Raw genomic sequence first — 17,190 nt, 5'->3', positions numbered from 1 at the left:
ACAGAACTGGACTTTACAGGTTACAGTTTAAATGCTGGATTATCCTCGAAAAAGTTCATTTAAACTGTGAGCTGTCGCTTGCACAGAAATAAAGGTTTCTGCTTGGCGACTTTTCAGAGATTTAATGCCATGTATGAGGTTTTGTTTTGTGGCTGATTACAGATTGTGCTTCTCCTTTTTATAACACCACAACCCATTCGGTTCTTTGAATGAGTAAGAATTTGAACATCTGTGATATAAGACTGACTTTTATGGTGTGTGTACATTGAGACCATTATCGTCTTCCAATAGAAAAGTATTTATTTGCTTGAAATAAAAAAAAATAGATTTAAAGGCAAATTTAAAGAACTGTATGGTCAACTGTATACTGTACGATAGTTACACCGTATAGACATAATACACTTTTTCAGCAAATTATTTTACAGCTAAAATAAAATAAATATTTAAAATTCTACATTTATATTGTATGATCATATGGTCATGTTTTGATTTATAGAAACTGAATATTGTCCACAAAATACACAAGAACAAAAATATGATAAAACCTGGTTCTTTTCTTTAGCAAGGGAGGTGAACAAGCACATCTTTCATGACTAAAGAGCATTTTCCAGTCGGTGAAAAAAGTGACTTGTGTTTAGAAGTGACAAGCTGGAGTGGGGATGGTTCCACTCCAGGTTTAGTTTCCAGTTGAGCAAAGACAACCTTTACTTACTACTGTCACAATTTGAAAAAGGGTTCATGCCCCTCGTGGTGACAGGAGACCATTTCACAATTCACAACTGCTCTCTCCACTTTTCTTTTGTCATTTTAGCTGCTTATTTTTATGTAAATAGTTTTAAATATATAAGTATGGAAGTTCTGAATCAAAACCATTCCATCTTATTATACATAAACATCCAAAAAAGAGCCAAGTTTATAAAGTGTACAAATGCCAATTCTTTAAATTTGATAAACTCTTCCATTTTAAGTATCAGTATATATACACCACCATTCTAGCATTCTAAGTTAACAGTCACAGGTTTTCCTCACTCATTTGTCCCTGTTTAGTAATAATGAACCTTTAAGTTTGTCACGCAGACAACCGTCATTGAGTAAGTGTTTTGAACATTTTTAGCTGTAACACACACTGCTGGTATTTCGTTATGTTTGTAGACACATTCAGAATGTGCTCTTATGTTTTTAGTTTCCAAAAAATTTTACTGCTACTACAAATGAATATATGATGGACCTAAGAAGGGTGTTTCTAAAACACAAAGGAGGTTACTTGTAGGGAAGTTTAATAGATTAATCTTGATCAATGATTAATAAAACACATTATTAATGTTGAGAAGTAATTTCTGCTGAAAACACATCTTTAAAATTGTAACACTTAAGATTCAGTGTGAGATGTGTTTTGAAGATGTTTACTTTTTGCCTACTAAGATACGTACATCTGCAAACAACATATAATGTATACAATGAGTGTAAATAAAAATAAGAGAAACAAATGTAAAATGTACAGTAAATAGCCTTTTAGGGCTGAGTAATAGTACAAATAACAGAAGAGGATATACATATAAGGAAAAACATAACATAAAATGCCATTAAAAACTATACAGTTTTGAGCTTGATAATTTCAACACTTGCATTTGCTGGCTTTGAGTAGCTCACTCAGAGTGGTTTATGATCAACAACCCAACAAGTTTTTCCTGAAAAAGTTTGCCAAAAGAAAACAACCAATAATATACATTTCTGCCAGTTTTTAAAAGTTTATAGCCTCCAATCAAAGTAACATTTAAAGTAAAACTTTTTACACACCATTCTGATCCTTAGGAAGAGAAGAGTCATCAAATTTCCCAGGTACCCTCTATGGCAAGCTCCCTGACCAACAGTGACACTCCAGTGTGCACCCGCAAGTACACTGGTGTGCACAAACACCACTATTCTATATGTAACACACACACACACACACACACACACACACACACACACACTCTCAATGGAAAAATTAATTAGAAACAGTCCAGCGAAACACATTCTGACTCCTTTATGTTCATTTCACACGGAATTAAATATTACCTTATTTGCCTTTCACTTTTTGCATATACTTATTTCACCCACTACATGAATATGACCTACTATGGTGGTAGAAAAAAGCTTGTTAATATTGGGTGCCAATGAAAAAAAAATACATTTTGGATTTGGATTTGTTTCCTTTCTCACTGAGTGCATAGATATTAACACTTAACAATGACAATGAAAATTTTGAGAAAACAACACATTTTAAAAACAGAAGAGAATAGAGATCTACTTTTTTAAAGCTCATACATACAAAAATACAGCTCATCACTAAGAAAATGTACTGCTGTCCCAGAACGACATCCTGTTGTTTTCTAAAACAGACATTACAAGGTTTCTATAGAACTCAGTCCTTTGGGCAGCACCAACAAACTTAAGTGGTAATCAGTCAAGAATCTCAGAAATAAAACATATAAAGAATGCAACTGTAATTCACAAAGACTACACAAAAGCTTAGTCTTGGACATACCTGGAGGCCTTTCTGTATGTGTTTGTGTTTATGTGTGTTTACGAGAGATGGGGAGGGAAGAGGTTCATAGGTTGCTGAAGAGCTCATTCTTCTTACTCCAGTCCATAGCGGGTGCCCTCTTGTTGGAGCGCTTCTGATGGGCTCGCTCCTTGGCTTGCTGAAGGCTCATGGTCAGGCTCAGAGCACCAACTCCAGGCAGCTCATCTACCAACTGCCCGCCAGGAAACGAGCAGAGGAGGAGGAAGAGGAGGCAGAGGCAGAGCAAGAGGAGAAGTATGGTTAAGCAAAAGGGACACAGAGCATGAGATTGGTGTAGTGGGGAGATCTCATAACTCCAGACTGAAAAGCAGTCTTTTTAGCAACGTCTTGCATGCAAGAAAAGCAAAAAGAAACTTAATTAATACTTGTTAATGTTAGTCACCACTGTGATACTGTTTATTGTTTTACCTCTGCTGCCTAATTTCTAGCATTAATACTGACCCCCTCTCTGCTTTTGTGCACTGGCTCAGAATGACATACTAATGCATAACTGTCATTGTACATTTTGATTTGCACCCTTGGGATGTAAGGGGCCCCATGTAAAGGGTAGCACAGGCAGCATATTTAGAGCTAAGACTATTCCCCAAATCTATGTCAGACACAATAAAAATCAGGTAAATAAAAGTAGTAATAATAATGTAAAGAAATTTACCTCTGGGGGTGGTGTTTTAGGGGCTGGAGCAGAGAAAGAGGCATCGGACGAAGCATTGGACAAAGCAGGGCTGACTGACACCTCAATTTCCTTTGTTTCTCCCTCTTTGGACACATCACCGTTAATCTGAAGACAACGAATGGAAATCAATATTGTGACAAGGAAGGCAGGGAATATTTATACTTTACACTCAGCAAAGTCCATCTGAAATGTTCCACCTTAAAAATAATAATGAACTAAGGTCTATCATCAAGACAGAAATGAGATTTGTAAATTTAAAAGATACTGTCAGTTATTTGCCAACAAAAAGAAGGTTTACAATCAGCTTCGCCACTAGGGGGCAGACTTGGGACTGCCATCTCTGAATTAAGGCACTTTTTTGCATTTCTCTAGATAAGCTTTCGCAACTTTAAACTGCACATGTATTGTCATTCTTATACCGAGAAACTTTCCTTCAAATGATATCTATAATATACAGCTTTATGTGTTTCTGCTGAATTTATATAATTTCCTTATATTTCTCCTTTCTGATTAAAAGAAAACTGTTTAGAGGCCCACACATTTCATGTTATAGACTGACATTGTATTTACAGAGGGAGCTATGTAGGCTTTCTTATGTACATCATTTAGCTGTTATGACAACTGACAACTTACCTTCTCCTCACTTCCATTGGTGATGGGTTCAGGCAAAGGTCCTTCAAAGCAAACAGAAAAAAATACATATCAGTGCTCGATTCCTGATTTACAAAAAGGTTTATAGTTTTCACATGGCATTTTGTGACCCTGCCAAGACAGGATATAGTTGGATGGAACACCAGTGTCTCTCTTGGGATGCAACCCAACAACCTGCAGTTCTCAAACCACCCAGCTCCGAATGTGACCAGACAGATCACCATGGTGCAATACTTCAGGGTAACCACAGAGACAGTGTGCCCTTTTTCCTTAAGGAGCAATCTATCTGAAGAACGCTGATAAGCTGAGTACTTGAACACCCATCACACCAGACTTCTTCTCTTTGGCTTCTCCCTAAACAGTCGTGCTCTGGAAACGATTTTTAGTCACCGGTGAAGACAATTCAAGCTTGAGGGAGAAAGACACTAGTCTTTGTCAGAAAAAATTCTATACAAGTCAGTAAAAATGCCTCAGTTTTAGGGTAAGTGAACTAATGCTCAGTTCTACCAGAATTGATTCCACCCGCTGCTTACCATCCATTGTTCTGCTCCCTATACACCAGCAAGCAGCAGCAGTAGCACGACAGGCAGGAGATGGGTTATGTATTGTACTGACTGAAACTTTCGGCACTGTGTACCTCCTGTAGGCACAAAGCTGAACAGGGCTGAGCTCTGTCACAGCTCCAGGTTCAGGAGCCACATGCAACTGAAGCCATAGTAACCAAACAAAAGTTCTGCCCCAAAGCATGAGGGTATTAGTGATTAAGGGTGTGTTGTCTACGTGTGACCAAATTTATTGGTTTGAATGGATTTGTGTATGTGTGTGAAGGATCACACAGGCCATGATAAGAAACCACATGGGTTCAAATTACCTTGCAGTAAACAAAGAGGAATTCTGCTCATTTCAAATCCAAAATGAACCACCAAAGACAATGTGTTTGGACACAGAAATTCAGTTCACGAGGATCAAAAGCAAAAACAGAAAACTTGGTTCTCCGAACACTTTTCTGGGCAAAGTTTTCCATAAAAACACTTTTGGTCCACCATTTCAATAAGCACACTACCAGCTGGTCTACAAAAAAACAGATCTTCATTTTTCCTTTGAGGAGAACAAGCCTTACCTGTAATGTGCTCCTTTGTAGGGGAGACCTGGCACTTCCTGAAGAAGGCATCTGTATCAGGATCCACCACCAGTAGGGCAGTCTCTTCGCCCCCTGCCTTAATGGTGGCCACCACTTCCGCATGCTGCTTCCCCTCCACCGACTCACCGTTCACCTGGAGTAAACACACATGCATGTACAGTATTAAACTCCTTACACACTTCCAGACTGAAGAATCTGTATTTCATGTTAAAAATGTAATTTTTTTTCCTTAAAATTATTTTCAAACCACACACACACACATTTTCAGAACCGCTTGTCCCATACGGGGTCACGGGGAACCGGAGCCTACCCGGTAACACAGGGCGTAAGGCTGGAGGGGGAGGGGACACACCCAGGACGGGACGCCAGTCCGTCACAAGGCACCCCAAGCGGGACTTGAACCCCAGACCCACTGGAGAGCAGGACTGTGGTTCAACCCACTGAGCCACCACACCCCCTCTATTTTCAAAACAGATTTATATAAATAATTCATGCTAAATTTCCTCTATCATTATCTTTGCTTTCTCAGCCATGGAGCGCAGTTGCTTCTGTTTCTTTATCTAAATAAATATATGCCTGTACATATTTGTATAGAGGACTTTATATTGTATCTAAATAAATATCTCAATGGTTTCTTGAGAACATCTAAAGCTTTCTTTCAGTACAACTTAAAATGATCACCTCCTGCCTGATTTTATCTGCAATCTTCTTTGTTCCTTTCCATAAACTAGAGTCGTGGTTCATCCCTGTCAGTATTTATTCCTCAGCATTATCAGTGTATCTTCCTGCAACTCCAAGAAGGAAATCCTGTGTCTATTCACAACACGCGGAGACATACACGCAAACACAGAATGCACACCCTTCCGCCTGCTGGTTAAGAATTCAGTGAAGTGTCCCACCAAAAGTGGGGCTTGGCATGGCTAGATCCCCAGAAGGACACAGTGACCAAGAAGTGCTCAATTATTCCACTGCTTGTTTTTGCTTGATTCTTCACATCATATCATTCTGCAGCATAGTATCCAGGCTGTGGTTTCCTTTTTAGCATGAGCCACAAAGTCACATTTACATATGCAGATGTCCTCACCAGACACTGGTTTCCCTCACAGAATGGACAATGAGATATATTCAAATTATGAGCCAAATTTGTTGCTGTCCATTGACAGCTGGACCCTGCCACAACACACTTGCTCAGGTCCTTCAACCAGCTGACTGGGTGATGTCTCCAGGAACCCTGTCCACTGAGTCACACACAGGTCACACTGAGTTTCAGGACCTGTTCCAACTTCACTGAAATCCACTTACATTTACATTTGCATTAACATTTATTCATTTAGCAAACACTTTTCTCCAAAGTGACATACATCTCAGAGAAAATACAATTTGTGCATTACATTAGGAGAAAGAGAGACATAGTTGCAGACTTGTGATTCTTAAGTAAACCTAGTTTTTTCTTTCCACTTTATGAACCGATGTTGATCACACAAATAGGTGCACAAAACTCAACATGTTCCTGGACCACCAGGGGCTGCACCATAAAGCCAGTCCAAACACAAAATGAATGTAATCACTCACACACACACACACACACACACACACACACACACACACACACACACACACACACACACACACACACACACACACACACTTTCTGAACCGCTTGTCCCATGTGGGGTCGCAGGGAGCCGAAGCCTACCCAGCAACACAGGGCGTAAGGCCGGAGGGGGAGGGGACACACCCAGGAGGGGACGCCAGTCCGCCACAAGGCACCCCAAGCGGGACACGAACCCCAGACCCACTGGAGAGCAGGACCCGGTCCACCACACTGCGCCACTGCGCCACCGCGCCCCCCTGAATGTAATCAGTACCTTAGTATTCATTATAATATTTATTATCTTAGTAGATGGTTTAATTTTAACTGACTTCAGTAGTGGACTTGCTGATATTTACCTGCACAATCCTGTCCTTGGGTAGGAGCCCTGCCCTCTGAGCGGGGGAGTCTTCGTCAACAGCCCTAATGTACTGGCCCGGTTTGGACCTCTCACTATGCAGGTTGAACCCATATCCACATGCTCCCTTTCTGATGATGCAAAGTCGAGGCCGCAGTTCACTTCTGTTCTCCTGTATAGGAGGAAAATTAGGACAGGAAATTTCAGTCTCTGTACCTTCTGTTACCTGAGTTTTACAAATTCAAAAACATTTTTAAACTCTGTATATCAGAGTCATTTTTGAATCTTCAAGTTATGGGTCAGAACTTGGTAGCATTTTTGCAACACTATGACTGATGGTGGTGAGGCACACTCAATCAATGCACAGGCCTGATGGAGAATTTTGTGGTGTTTATGTGAATTAAGTATCACTCTCACAGAGGACAAGAAAACATCTGCCAAATCTTTTAGGATCTGTAGATCTGTTTCAACAAAACTTTAACCTACATTATTTAGCAGGCTTTGAGTAAAACTTAAAATCCATTTTGCTAGCGTCTCTGTATTGTTTTAATAATCCTTAGCTACATAAACATGGCTTTCAAGGTCCATTTGGTTACAAACAAAGCAACAAACAGAAACTTGGAACTGTTCATTTATAAGTGAACAACTGACTTCCGTTCATCTCTTAGGTGCACATCACAGACGTCAGTATTTCATTTCCACACTCTCCTTTGCTCACCCTACTGAATGAGACCTCTTCGCAGGGTCTTTCTGATTTAGTGAAATGTTACTGAAGTGTGATCCATCCATATGGCTCTGTTTTCCAAACTATCTGTCTCAGGTGGAACAGGATGCTCTGTCCCTGGTTCCAGGGTGTGCTGACACTTGCTTCTTCTAATGGATGACTAAGGATACCTACAACAGGATCTTGAGGGCCTACTTTGTCTACTCTCAGGGGGGAAGTGTGAATGTTAATGAGAACTTCGTGAACACAGGGACAGACTCAGTGTTCTTTCTTTAATGCACCATCACATGTGTCAACGCTGGACTCCCTGTTTCTGACATGACCTAGTCGTCAACATTGTGGATCATAGCAGGTGGTTATTAACACTGACCCAGCTAACCTGGTGAACTGGTGCCTGGTTGGATGGGTCATAGCAAGAACTGGCTGCACACTGATGTGCCTGACTGGACCAGATGGGTTCCAAGACAAAAACTTAGTGCTAATTTCACGCTTATCCCATGGCATACAAAAAGCTGGATTAATGTCCATTTATTTAACGGGAACACACCCCACAATTCTGCCTAGCAGACATTTAGCACCAGTGAAACCTGTTTTTCAAGCCACATTATGCAACGGGCAGCAAAGCACAAATGGGACAACTTTAATTTTGCAGGTGGTCAGTGTTTGACATTAATGGGATTTTAAATCCAGTTTTCTCACCTTGGGAGACACAATTCAGAATGTATGTTGTACAAACTTGAAAGCAGTGAAAATCAACAGAAAACAGAGTCAAGGTGTGGATTCAACAAGACATCTTGTCCTTCACAGTAACTAGCTTGAACTTTAACACACCAACAAAAATATTTAAAAATTACTGTAAAGCTGGTATAAATACCACCTACTTTGCTGTCAATCACCAGTATTTTCTGAGACTCTTGTAATCTAAGCGTCAGCTCAATGATAAACACACAAAGCAATAATAAATTAGATATCCTACTTCTCGTCTGTGACTGCAGCTGTTTTACAGACTGAGCAAAGCTTTGTAACACATATGGGTATTCCCCATCAGGCAAGTACCAACGGAAGGTGCAAATGAGGCCTGAAAATAAAGTTGTAGTACTAATGTGGGACAGGTGGCAGTACCGGCTTATGCTGACCTGTTTAACTGCCCTTTTCTCAGTCTGTCAAAATCTCAACCCTACAACGCCAGCATGTGCTTTGCTAGAGTATGGATGTCTTTCTTCACAAAGGTTTTGCTCTTCTATTCAAAAACATCTTCTTCAGCCTGTCAGTAAAATGAAGATGCATGTAGAAGTAAAAACTTCCTATCTTTTACCTGATCATCATTGACTCAGGGGCCCTTATGGAAGAAATGGCCACATTTGAAGGAAATGCCATTCCCATATTTACTTGAGGAGGCCTTCTTGGGCCAACTAAACATTTCATTGGATACTTAGGTTTGATATTTTACAGTTAAAGAGCATAGTACTAAAAATGTGTGAATTAACATTTATTTTTTTGTATTGCCATTTATATTGTTTGTATTCTGTAGAATGCATGTAGTTGTTGAACTGAAGTAAGTTACTTCAGACCTGGGATAGAGTACAGTCAGTTATTCATGAGAAAAAAATATCTTCATGTCCTCTTTGCTTTGTTACTCATTCTGGAAATCGTTAAAGCTGTCCATGACACATATCCTCCAGCAAGTGAGGTTGTTCTGTCAACCTCACGAGCTGTGTCAGCAGGTCTCTATTAACAGCATGTCAAAAGGACTTTCTGAAGAGCAAAGAGGAAAATAAAGAAGACAAAAGTCAGAGGTAAGTCAGACGCTCACTAAAAATGAACTGAATCAGTCAGACATGACTAGTTGTATAGAGTAACAGAGACGCAACATCACCATAAAGAACAATTCTTCTTCCTCACAGACTTAAATTGTGACTGTCTTATGGACACTAGAATTTGTCTTGTAATGAAGCGCTACTAAAAATTAAACTGCAGGTTCTCAGGAGATAGCACATAGTTTTTTGTCATAAAAAACACAAATGTTGACTGCAGCAACACACCCCTTTCACACCACTTCCTTCCTTTTGAAACTTCTTGCTGTTTCCATAGTAACAGAACTTCAAAGTAAGAAGCTAGTCGAAGAGGCCGGAAAACCACAGCTAGACTCTGTCGATGCTTGCCAGGCCTCCTGCAACATTTAGCTTATTTATTTTCACCTGTTTCGTTTTCCCATTTCACTTTTGCAATTAGCAAAAACTTTTATCACCAAACCTTATTATTATGTCTTTAAGATGGTATGGTATTACCACAGACTGAGTGAAACATTAAAATTTCCAAAACACAATTTTATCACTAATGGCAAGTGTGTTGTTTCAAACTGATTCTCCGCCCCCTTCCGCTCTTCGGTTAAAGTTAGGCTTAAGATAGTACAATAAAAAGAAAGGTAGCACTTTAATGGCCAAGTATATTTGCACACAGAAGGAATTTAACAAGGTAGATACACATTCAGACATGTTTAACATTGCAGAACAACACTTAAGCAATAATCTAAGTAGATCTAACAAGATGATTCACTCCCATATGACCCTAAGACAAAATGATGGCCCACCCCTTTAAGTTTAAACTGATCCTCTTCAGCTCAGGATGGACAAGGGCCTGACAAGGTCAGGAAGAGGCTACACCCCAGGTCTTTCAACATTGCTGCTCAGACATGCACCACTTTGCAAAAGTGCAGATGTCACTTGGTCTTTCGTCTTTTTGTGCCCATTTACAAATTATCTCCAGCTAGCGTACTTATTTACAGCTTACAGTTTTCCCACTTTAACAGCAAGTCCTCAACTGTGGCTCAACCTTCTGCCACATGCCAGTATAAGCCCACTTACCTCACACTGAAACAAACAACAATTGATATGGACAACTAAGGTTTTATTTTCCTTTCTTTTTCTGTAATATTTTTGAAGTAGCCTGGTTGTTTGACTGAGTTCTTTGTTACGAGATCAGCAGTAAGACCCAATGCACAAAGATCTAAAAAGAGCACACTGATCCAACATCACCTCCAGCTCAACACAACTACTGCCCAACTAGGCCTCAAATGTTATTTTTCAATTACCTGACATGAGCTCTCACACACAATTGTGCATCACACGGAAACACACACATTCAAGACCTCAAATTTAAATACAATAAAACCAGTCACATGGTTGAGCCTCCTCAGTCTGACCCCACGCACCTCCGCCTTCTTACATGGCCTGTTTCCTCTGGAACACAAAGCTCCAAAAAACAGAGAGAGGAGGAAAGGGCGATTCCCAAACTCACTTTGTTTGTCTCTATTTCTTTCTTTCTCTCTCTGTAACACACACACACACACACACACAGAGAGAGAGAGTAAAATGCAGTGATAAAATTAGAAAACTGCTCAAAATTCCCTTTCTTCCATTAACTGTATTCAACCTGTTCTGTTAAAGCATGGTTTTATTTTAACCTATCAACTTTTTTAATTACAAATGAAAAAACCCTCAAAACAATAACAAACTAGTTTACTATTGTTAGTGGTGTGTCTATACTAACAATAATGTCAGCTTTTTTATTTTGCATGTATTTATTAAACACATTTTCTCTGACAGAGTCTGAGCGCAGAGACTACAGCCATTGCCAGTCAACTACTATGTAAATTGCACAGCTATATCAATCAACGGCAGGGAATATCATAAACAATAGGAGCTCAGTGAAGCAGCATTTTACAAACCTGCTGTGGGTGATAATTTACTGAGGTTACTCTTGAATCACCTGAAGCAGATATTGTAATATGGAAGAAACATTTACAAAAAAAACTGTATCTTTGTATGTCTGTATCTTTAAAGTTTTCTGAAAACTTCTGCGTGAATCCAGAGTATGAATCCATATGAACTTAGAGAGATTTCTGCAGTTCCGTAGAGCTTTCAAGTTATTGTCATTTCTGAATAGGGCAAAGCTGAAGAGGGCATCAAGAAAGAATTCTCTGAGGGACACTAAAGTTACGTGTCACACCTGTCCTGCAGCTTTAACTCTTTCTCCATGATCAGCACTGAAGAACTCAGCCTGCAGCAGTGTCACCACATAGGGGTGGTGGTTCGCCAGAATGTCGCCTCTGTCCCTCACTAAACAGACAATGACAGGAAGATGTTGTATGAAAGCAGACTTTTTTTAGCAACCTGCAGTGTGAGGAAACAGTGTCCATGTTATTGAACTACAGCCTTCAGATTGCACGGCCTGAAAAGCACTGAGCCCTGAGTAGTGATATCTTTAATCTGTATTTTCACACTTAGACAGTTTACTTTTTTTGCAGCAGTAGATGACTTTGTTCCTTCCATAAGCTTTTATCTGAACTTTTTGTTTTCACCCATTTCTACAGCTGAAGTAATCTGGGCAGATTGCCTTGTCTGTCCTACTGTTAGGTACTAGATCTGTACTAAACTGTAGAGCACATTTAGACACCGATGAAAGGCCCACCCATGTACAGGGTCATTAAAAGATATTGTACAGTCAAAGTACTGCAAGTCCAGTACACTGCGTGTCCCAGTGCTTGTTATATGCATTCAGGGTGCCTAGGTCTGTTGTCATTTGAATGTCATTATAATGTTATTTGAACAATAGTTAAACTTCATTGGAAAATTCTGTCAGCTTTTACCCATATCTTAATGGCTCTTGTTTTTACTCGCAGTTTGCTGGCACGTGGGACAGAAAAGCCCACTTCATTTTCCACTCTGAAGTTGAATTACTGGGCCATGCCAGATCCAGTTTCACAGGAAAGACTTCTGGTCCATTATAAATGCAGTCATGAACACAGGAACTCGTTCAGCACGGATTACAAACATCAGCATTCACATCGTCATCCTACACTTCAGCCTGGGGGAGCAGAAGATTATTGGTGCCGGTTTGCTTTGCTAGTGCTGCACCAAAAGAATGTGCCTCTAATAAAACTTGAGAAAAGTCTACAAGAAACCATTACAAAACTAAGCAAACATTACCCTTTTTCCCCCATTCAGTGTTAATGTTGCTTATTAAGTTTAATTTCAAAGTTCAAAGTAAGTAATACAGGGCTGTATTTATACAACAAAACCTTAAAAATTAACTTCTAAAAGGACTTTTTTCTTCTGTCTTCCTTTTACACATATAAGTTTTAAAAATCACCAGAAGTAAGGCTGGCTGTTTTGGATGCCAGCTTTCTGTGCAAAAAACTGTAGTACAACTGTAGTACTATCATTACAACTAAAATTATGTGTCATTTAAGAAAAATACAGCTAGTGGGCAAATAAAAGCAGCAGAGACGCTGTGAAAAAAAGACATTTAAAATGCCTCTTAGTTCTGAAATATGAGAGACTGGCAATCTGGGCAATTTCTCCCTGCATGTATCCCCTTTACTCTACCCTTGACTGGGTCACACCCTTCCTGGTACGGCGCCAGACACAGAGTGGACAAAGGAAAAGGCAGAAGTGGTGTTATCCTGGAATATTCTTGGAAAACAGAGGAAACAAGGTGGGAAAAAAATCATGCACTTCTTTTGTTAATTTCTTGTGGCACGATGGTGCAGTGGGTAGTTCCGTCGTCTCAAAGAGCCTGGGCTGTTTGGGCGTAAGTTATAAATCAGCTCAGTTCATGTGGAGTTTGCATGTTTTCCCCATGTCTCTTTGGGTTTCCTCCCATAGTCCAAAGACATGCAATTCAGGTTGACTGGCAATGCTAAATTGCCCATAGTACGTGTGCATGTGGCTACCCTCCAATTGACTAATGCCCCCCAAGGGTATTACCCTCCGCCTTGTACCAAGTGATTCCAAGTCAGGCCCCGGACCTCCGCAACCCTGGTCAAAACAAGCGCTTACTGAAAATGGATGTACGAAAGAATGTTGTTAACTTTATAAAAGATAATTCTGACACTCAGCATTATTTGAACTTATACTTAACTTCTGAGAACCGTAGAAACAAATACCACTATGACAAGAGTTACAATATTATTGTTATTATGAAGACAGCATCAGTATGGCAGATGGAAAAGGGGGCTTGTGAAAATGTGAACAAAATGTGGAACTCCTACATACATGACCCACCACCCCACTATCTCACAGGTCAGTGCCTCACCAGCAGTGCTTCATCAAAAAAGGCACCACAAAGGTGTTTCCCCACTTAGGTCAGCATTTGGCGTAGTGGTGAAAGCCCAGTACATTACATAACAACATGGTAGGCCATATAATCCATAAAGTGCTAAATTCGCTACAAGATTTACATCCTTGCGGAACTTCAAATCAAGTGAGCACCCCACCCAGAGACTCAAGAGAGGGCAGATTATCTCAGCTCCATAAATTATAAACTCCTAGTATCTAAGTAAGAGGAAAAGACTGCTATCCACATGTTTGAGCTCAGTGTGAACTGAGCTACAGGGGAGACCATTAATTGCATATACTGCCAAATGGCAGACAATTGGAAAGACAAGAGGAGTGTCTACTTGCTGTACCCAAAAACAGTTCTGGACCAGACATTAAACAAATTACTGTCTCACAAGATGTCTGCACATGTGCAGGCCTTGGATTTGTTAACAAATGCTGCAACAAACAGACCATCTGACCAAGATCTGGAGAGACCCCCTCAATGTGCAGGGTTGTTTTCTGTCTGCCAGAGTCTCATTCAGTTGCTTTACATGACTAAACAGGATGTAAACACAAAGGCTGTGCTTGCAAAGAATTGAGAAATTAAGAGTTTAGTAAGACAAAGTTCTTAAATGTGCACGTAATATCTGTATATCCATTGCTGAGAGTTTTTCCTCTGCCAGGCTTCCATGCTTAGACATTTGTCAATCATGCTAAGACATTTGTCAGCAAGGAGACAAATGTGGTTAGACTGCTTTGTAATTTGGGTACGCTGTTAAACAAGAGACCATAAAAAACAGCTTCCTCTCTTTCAGGGCTCTGGCAGATCAAACAACAAATGTGGGACTGAGAACTTGCACAACAATGTCAGAAACAGTAAATGAAATACCACAGTTGCAGTTAAGTCAGCTAAGAGACCAAGTACATTCTCTTCAGTTCTCTTCATATCTTCATAACATATTAGTGCTAATTAATGTGGTATGTTGTTATCTGATTTTAATTTGCATTTGAAAACTTGCATTTCAAACGTACTTTATCTGAATTTTATGCAGTCTTCCCCTAACCTCACACAGAAAACTAAAGTATTACAAAACAAAAAAATGATATTCCTATGTTCCTTCCAGTGCAAACTAGTTAACACTAAACCAAGTAGAATACACACACACATTTTCAGAACCGCTTGTCACATACAGGGTCACGGGGAACCGGAGCCTACCCGGCAACACAGGGTGTAAGGCCAGAGGGGGGAGGGGACACACCCAGGACAGGATGCTAGGCCGTCGCAAGGCACCCCAAGCAGGACTCGAACCCCAGACCCACTGGAGAGTGGGACCTGGTCCAACCCACTGCGCCACTGCGCCACCGCGCCACCGCGCCCCCTACAAATAGAATATGTTTATATATATAAATATATATTTCCCTATTTGTTAGGCATACTTTTAGGAAAGGTTCATTAATAGTCCAGTTATCTCCATTACTGGGCTGAATATGAGCAACTGTGTGCCTAAAACTAAGATTTAGGGATTCAGAAATATCACTGGATGGGATTTTCGAACCAAAGAGAATTAAAAAGGATTTCATAATTGAGGAATATTTCCCAAATTGGAGTCTAGAATTCCACTGATGTCACAGTAATTCCATAATTTTGGAACATGATCAAATTGGAGTCTGTAACTCCCAAGTTAAGCAACAGATGTTATTGCTTATTCAGTTCCCACAGTTAATTAATTAAATAAGACTTTCCACGCATCTTAGGAATAGCTTAGGGTTTCCTTAGGTCAGACATAATCATATACTAATAATAATATACCGGAACAGAGAAAGAAAACTGTAACTTGTGCACAAACTTTTGGTTTCATTTACAGTCAGCTTTGTGGCAAATATCAATCAGTTCCTCTCATTTTGAATTACACACTTTACTAGGGAAACGGCTAATAAATGTAATGAGGGGCATAACTTGTCAAGTACTGGCTGGAGGCCCAAAAGATATTAACCTAGCACTCAATAAAGTTACATGTAAATATAAGAATAGCACAAGTCTTGCTTGATATCTGGGATGCACACGTCTAGAGAAATATATATGCCACAATAAAATATGACAAACGCAGCCCTGCTGCGGAGTGCGCTGAAAGTTGCCATACCCGTGCGAACTCGGCTCACCTTGTCAGAACCAACACTGAAATCCTTCTCCAAAGGGATCCCCCCGTTTTCCTCCGGCACCGGGCTCGGGTCTCTTGGACTCTCTCTTTCCACATCAGGCGCAGATTCTCCACTCGGAGGAGGGATGCCCTCTGTCACAAATTCCTTGAGGCACTTGATGCCGCGGCTCTGCAGCAGCTCGTCAGTCTCCTGGTCCACGACGATGAGCTCCAGCTGACCCACCGTAGCTCGTATCCGTGACACGACGTGCTGGTGGCTGTCGCTCTCCACGCAGTCCCCGTTCACGAACACCAGGCGGTCCCCAGCCCGAAGACCCGACGCTTCAGCGGGCGACTCGGGCTCCACCAGCCGGATGAACTGGCCGGCCTTGCCCTTCTCTCCGTGAAGATGAAACCCGTAGCCATTGGAGCCTTTCTCGAGCACGCAGAGCCTGGGCTGGAGATCGTCTCTGCTGCCACTGCCAGTGCTGATGGACACACTCATGTTCCCTCTGCTCTGCTCCCAGCTGCCTGACTTCTCTTCTGAAGGAGGGTACCAGTGAGAAACTTATTGCTCGGCCAGACACCTTAGTCACTGACGTTTGTCCGTGGAGAAGTGGTGTTTCAAGGAATGCAACTGTTGCGTCCCCTTCCTATCCAACAGGCGTCTTGACTGGGTGTCGAAGACGGGCAAAGCGCCGATTCACTTGGCGCTACAAAGTGCCAAGTTGAAGGAAGCCCCTCCCTGGGCTCGCGCTCAGACTCACAGATTCCGCTAGCCTATTGCATAAGGAGACGTGATGACACGTCCAGGCTGCACACTTTCACCAATCCGCAATTGAAAATCATCAAGCGCATTTTTAAAAAAAGGAAAACAAGACTCGTGGAGAGCCATTGTTTGTAATGCTTGTTTTGCATTAACCGCTACATGACATGTTTGTTAACGGCACAAATTCTTGTTATGTCACCGCAACCAGTTCCTCGACATCTACGAACAGTAATAGATAGTTCTTAAAAGTCCAGGCACAGTTGGGAACATTCTAATCAAACTAACTAAGCAGGAATCATGAAATAACTCGACTGCTTAAGGGAGCATTTATACGTTTCCTTTCCCGGATCCGATAGTGACATTTCTGTAGAGAACAGGTGGAGCAACATACGCCAAATTCATTTTTTTTTTTAAATATTTTTGAGACGAGTATTTTCCCTCCTACATTGATTGATTCGATTCGGTACTTTACAGTGTG

The 17,190-nt window shown here is 40.8% G+C and overlaps 1 protein-coding gene across 1 annotated transcript; it reads right to left on the bottom strand.

Annotated features, from left to right (window-relative positions):
- Nucleotides 1–1,423: 1,423 nt before the first annotated feature.
- On the bottom strand, nt 1,424–16,703 carry LOC108936817 (Na(+)/H(+) exchange regulatory cofactor NHE-RF1-like). The gene is made up of 6 exons (XM_018756400.1): nt 15,966–16,703; nt 6,982–7,152; nt 5,011–5,164; nt 3,873–3,913; nt 3,219–3,344; nt 1,424–2,738 (listed from the first exon to the last, which is right to left on the bottom strand). The coding sequence occupies exons 1-6, from the start codon at nt 16,446–16,448 to the stop codon at nt 2,592–2,594; spliced, it is 1,122 nt and encodes a 373-aa protein (XP_018611916.1). The 5' UTR covers nt 16,449–16,703; the 3' UTR covers nt 1,424–2,591.
- Nucleotides 16,704–17,190: the final 487 nt, after the last annotated feature.

The sequence above is a fragment of the Scleropages formosus genome, chromosome 8, assembly GCF_900964775.1.
Source record: "Scleropages formosus chromosome 8, fSclFor1.1, whole genome shotgun sequence".
NCBI lineage: Eukaryota > Metazoa > Chordata > Actinopteri > Osteoglossiformes > Osteoglossidae > Scleropages > Scleropages formosus.
Note: the sequence above shows the minus strand (reverse complement) of the source record. Positions and strands in the feature narration are given on the sequence as shown.

Excerpts from the sequence above, each read along its gene's own strand:
- LOC108936817 (XM_018756400.1), bottom strand. The coding sequence starts at position 16,448 with ATGAGTGTGTCCATCAGCACTGGCAGTGGCAGCAGAGACGATCTCCAG. Across the intron at positions 5,165-6,981 it reads CCAAGGACAGGATTGTGCAG|GTGAACGGTGAGTCGGTGGA; the intron begins GTAAATATCAGC and ends TGTTTACTCCAG. Across the intron at positions 3,345-3,872 it reads CCAATGGAAGTGAGGAGAAG|ATTAACGGTGATGTGTCCAA; the intron begins GTAAGTTGTCAG and ends CGTTGTCTTCAG.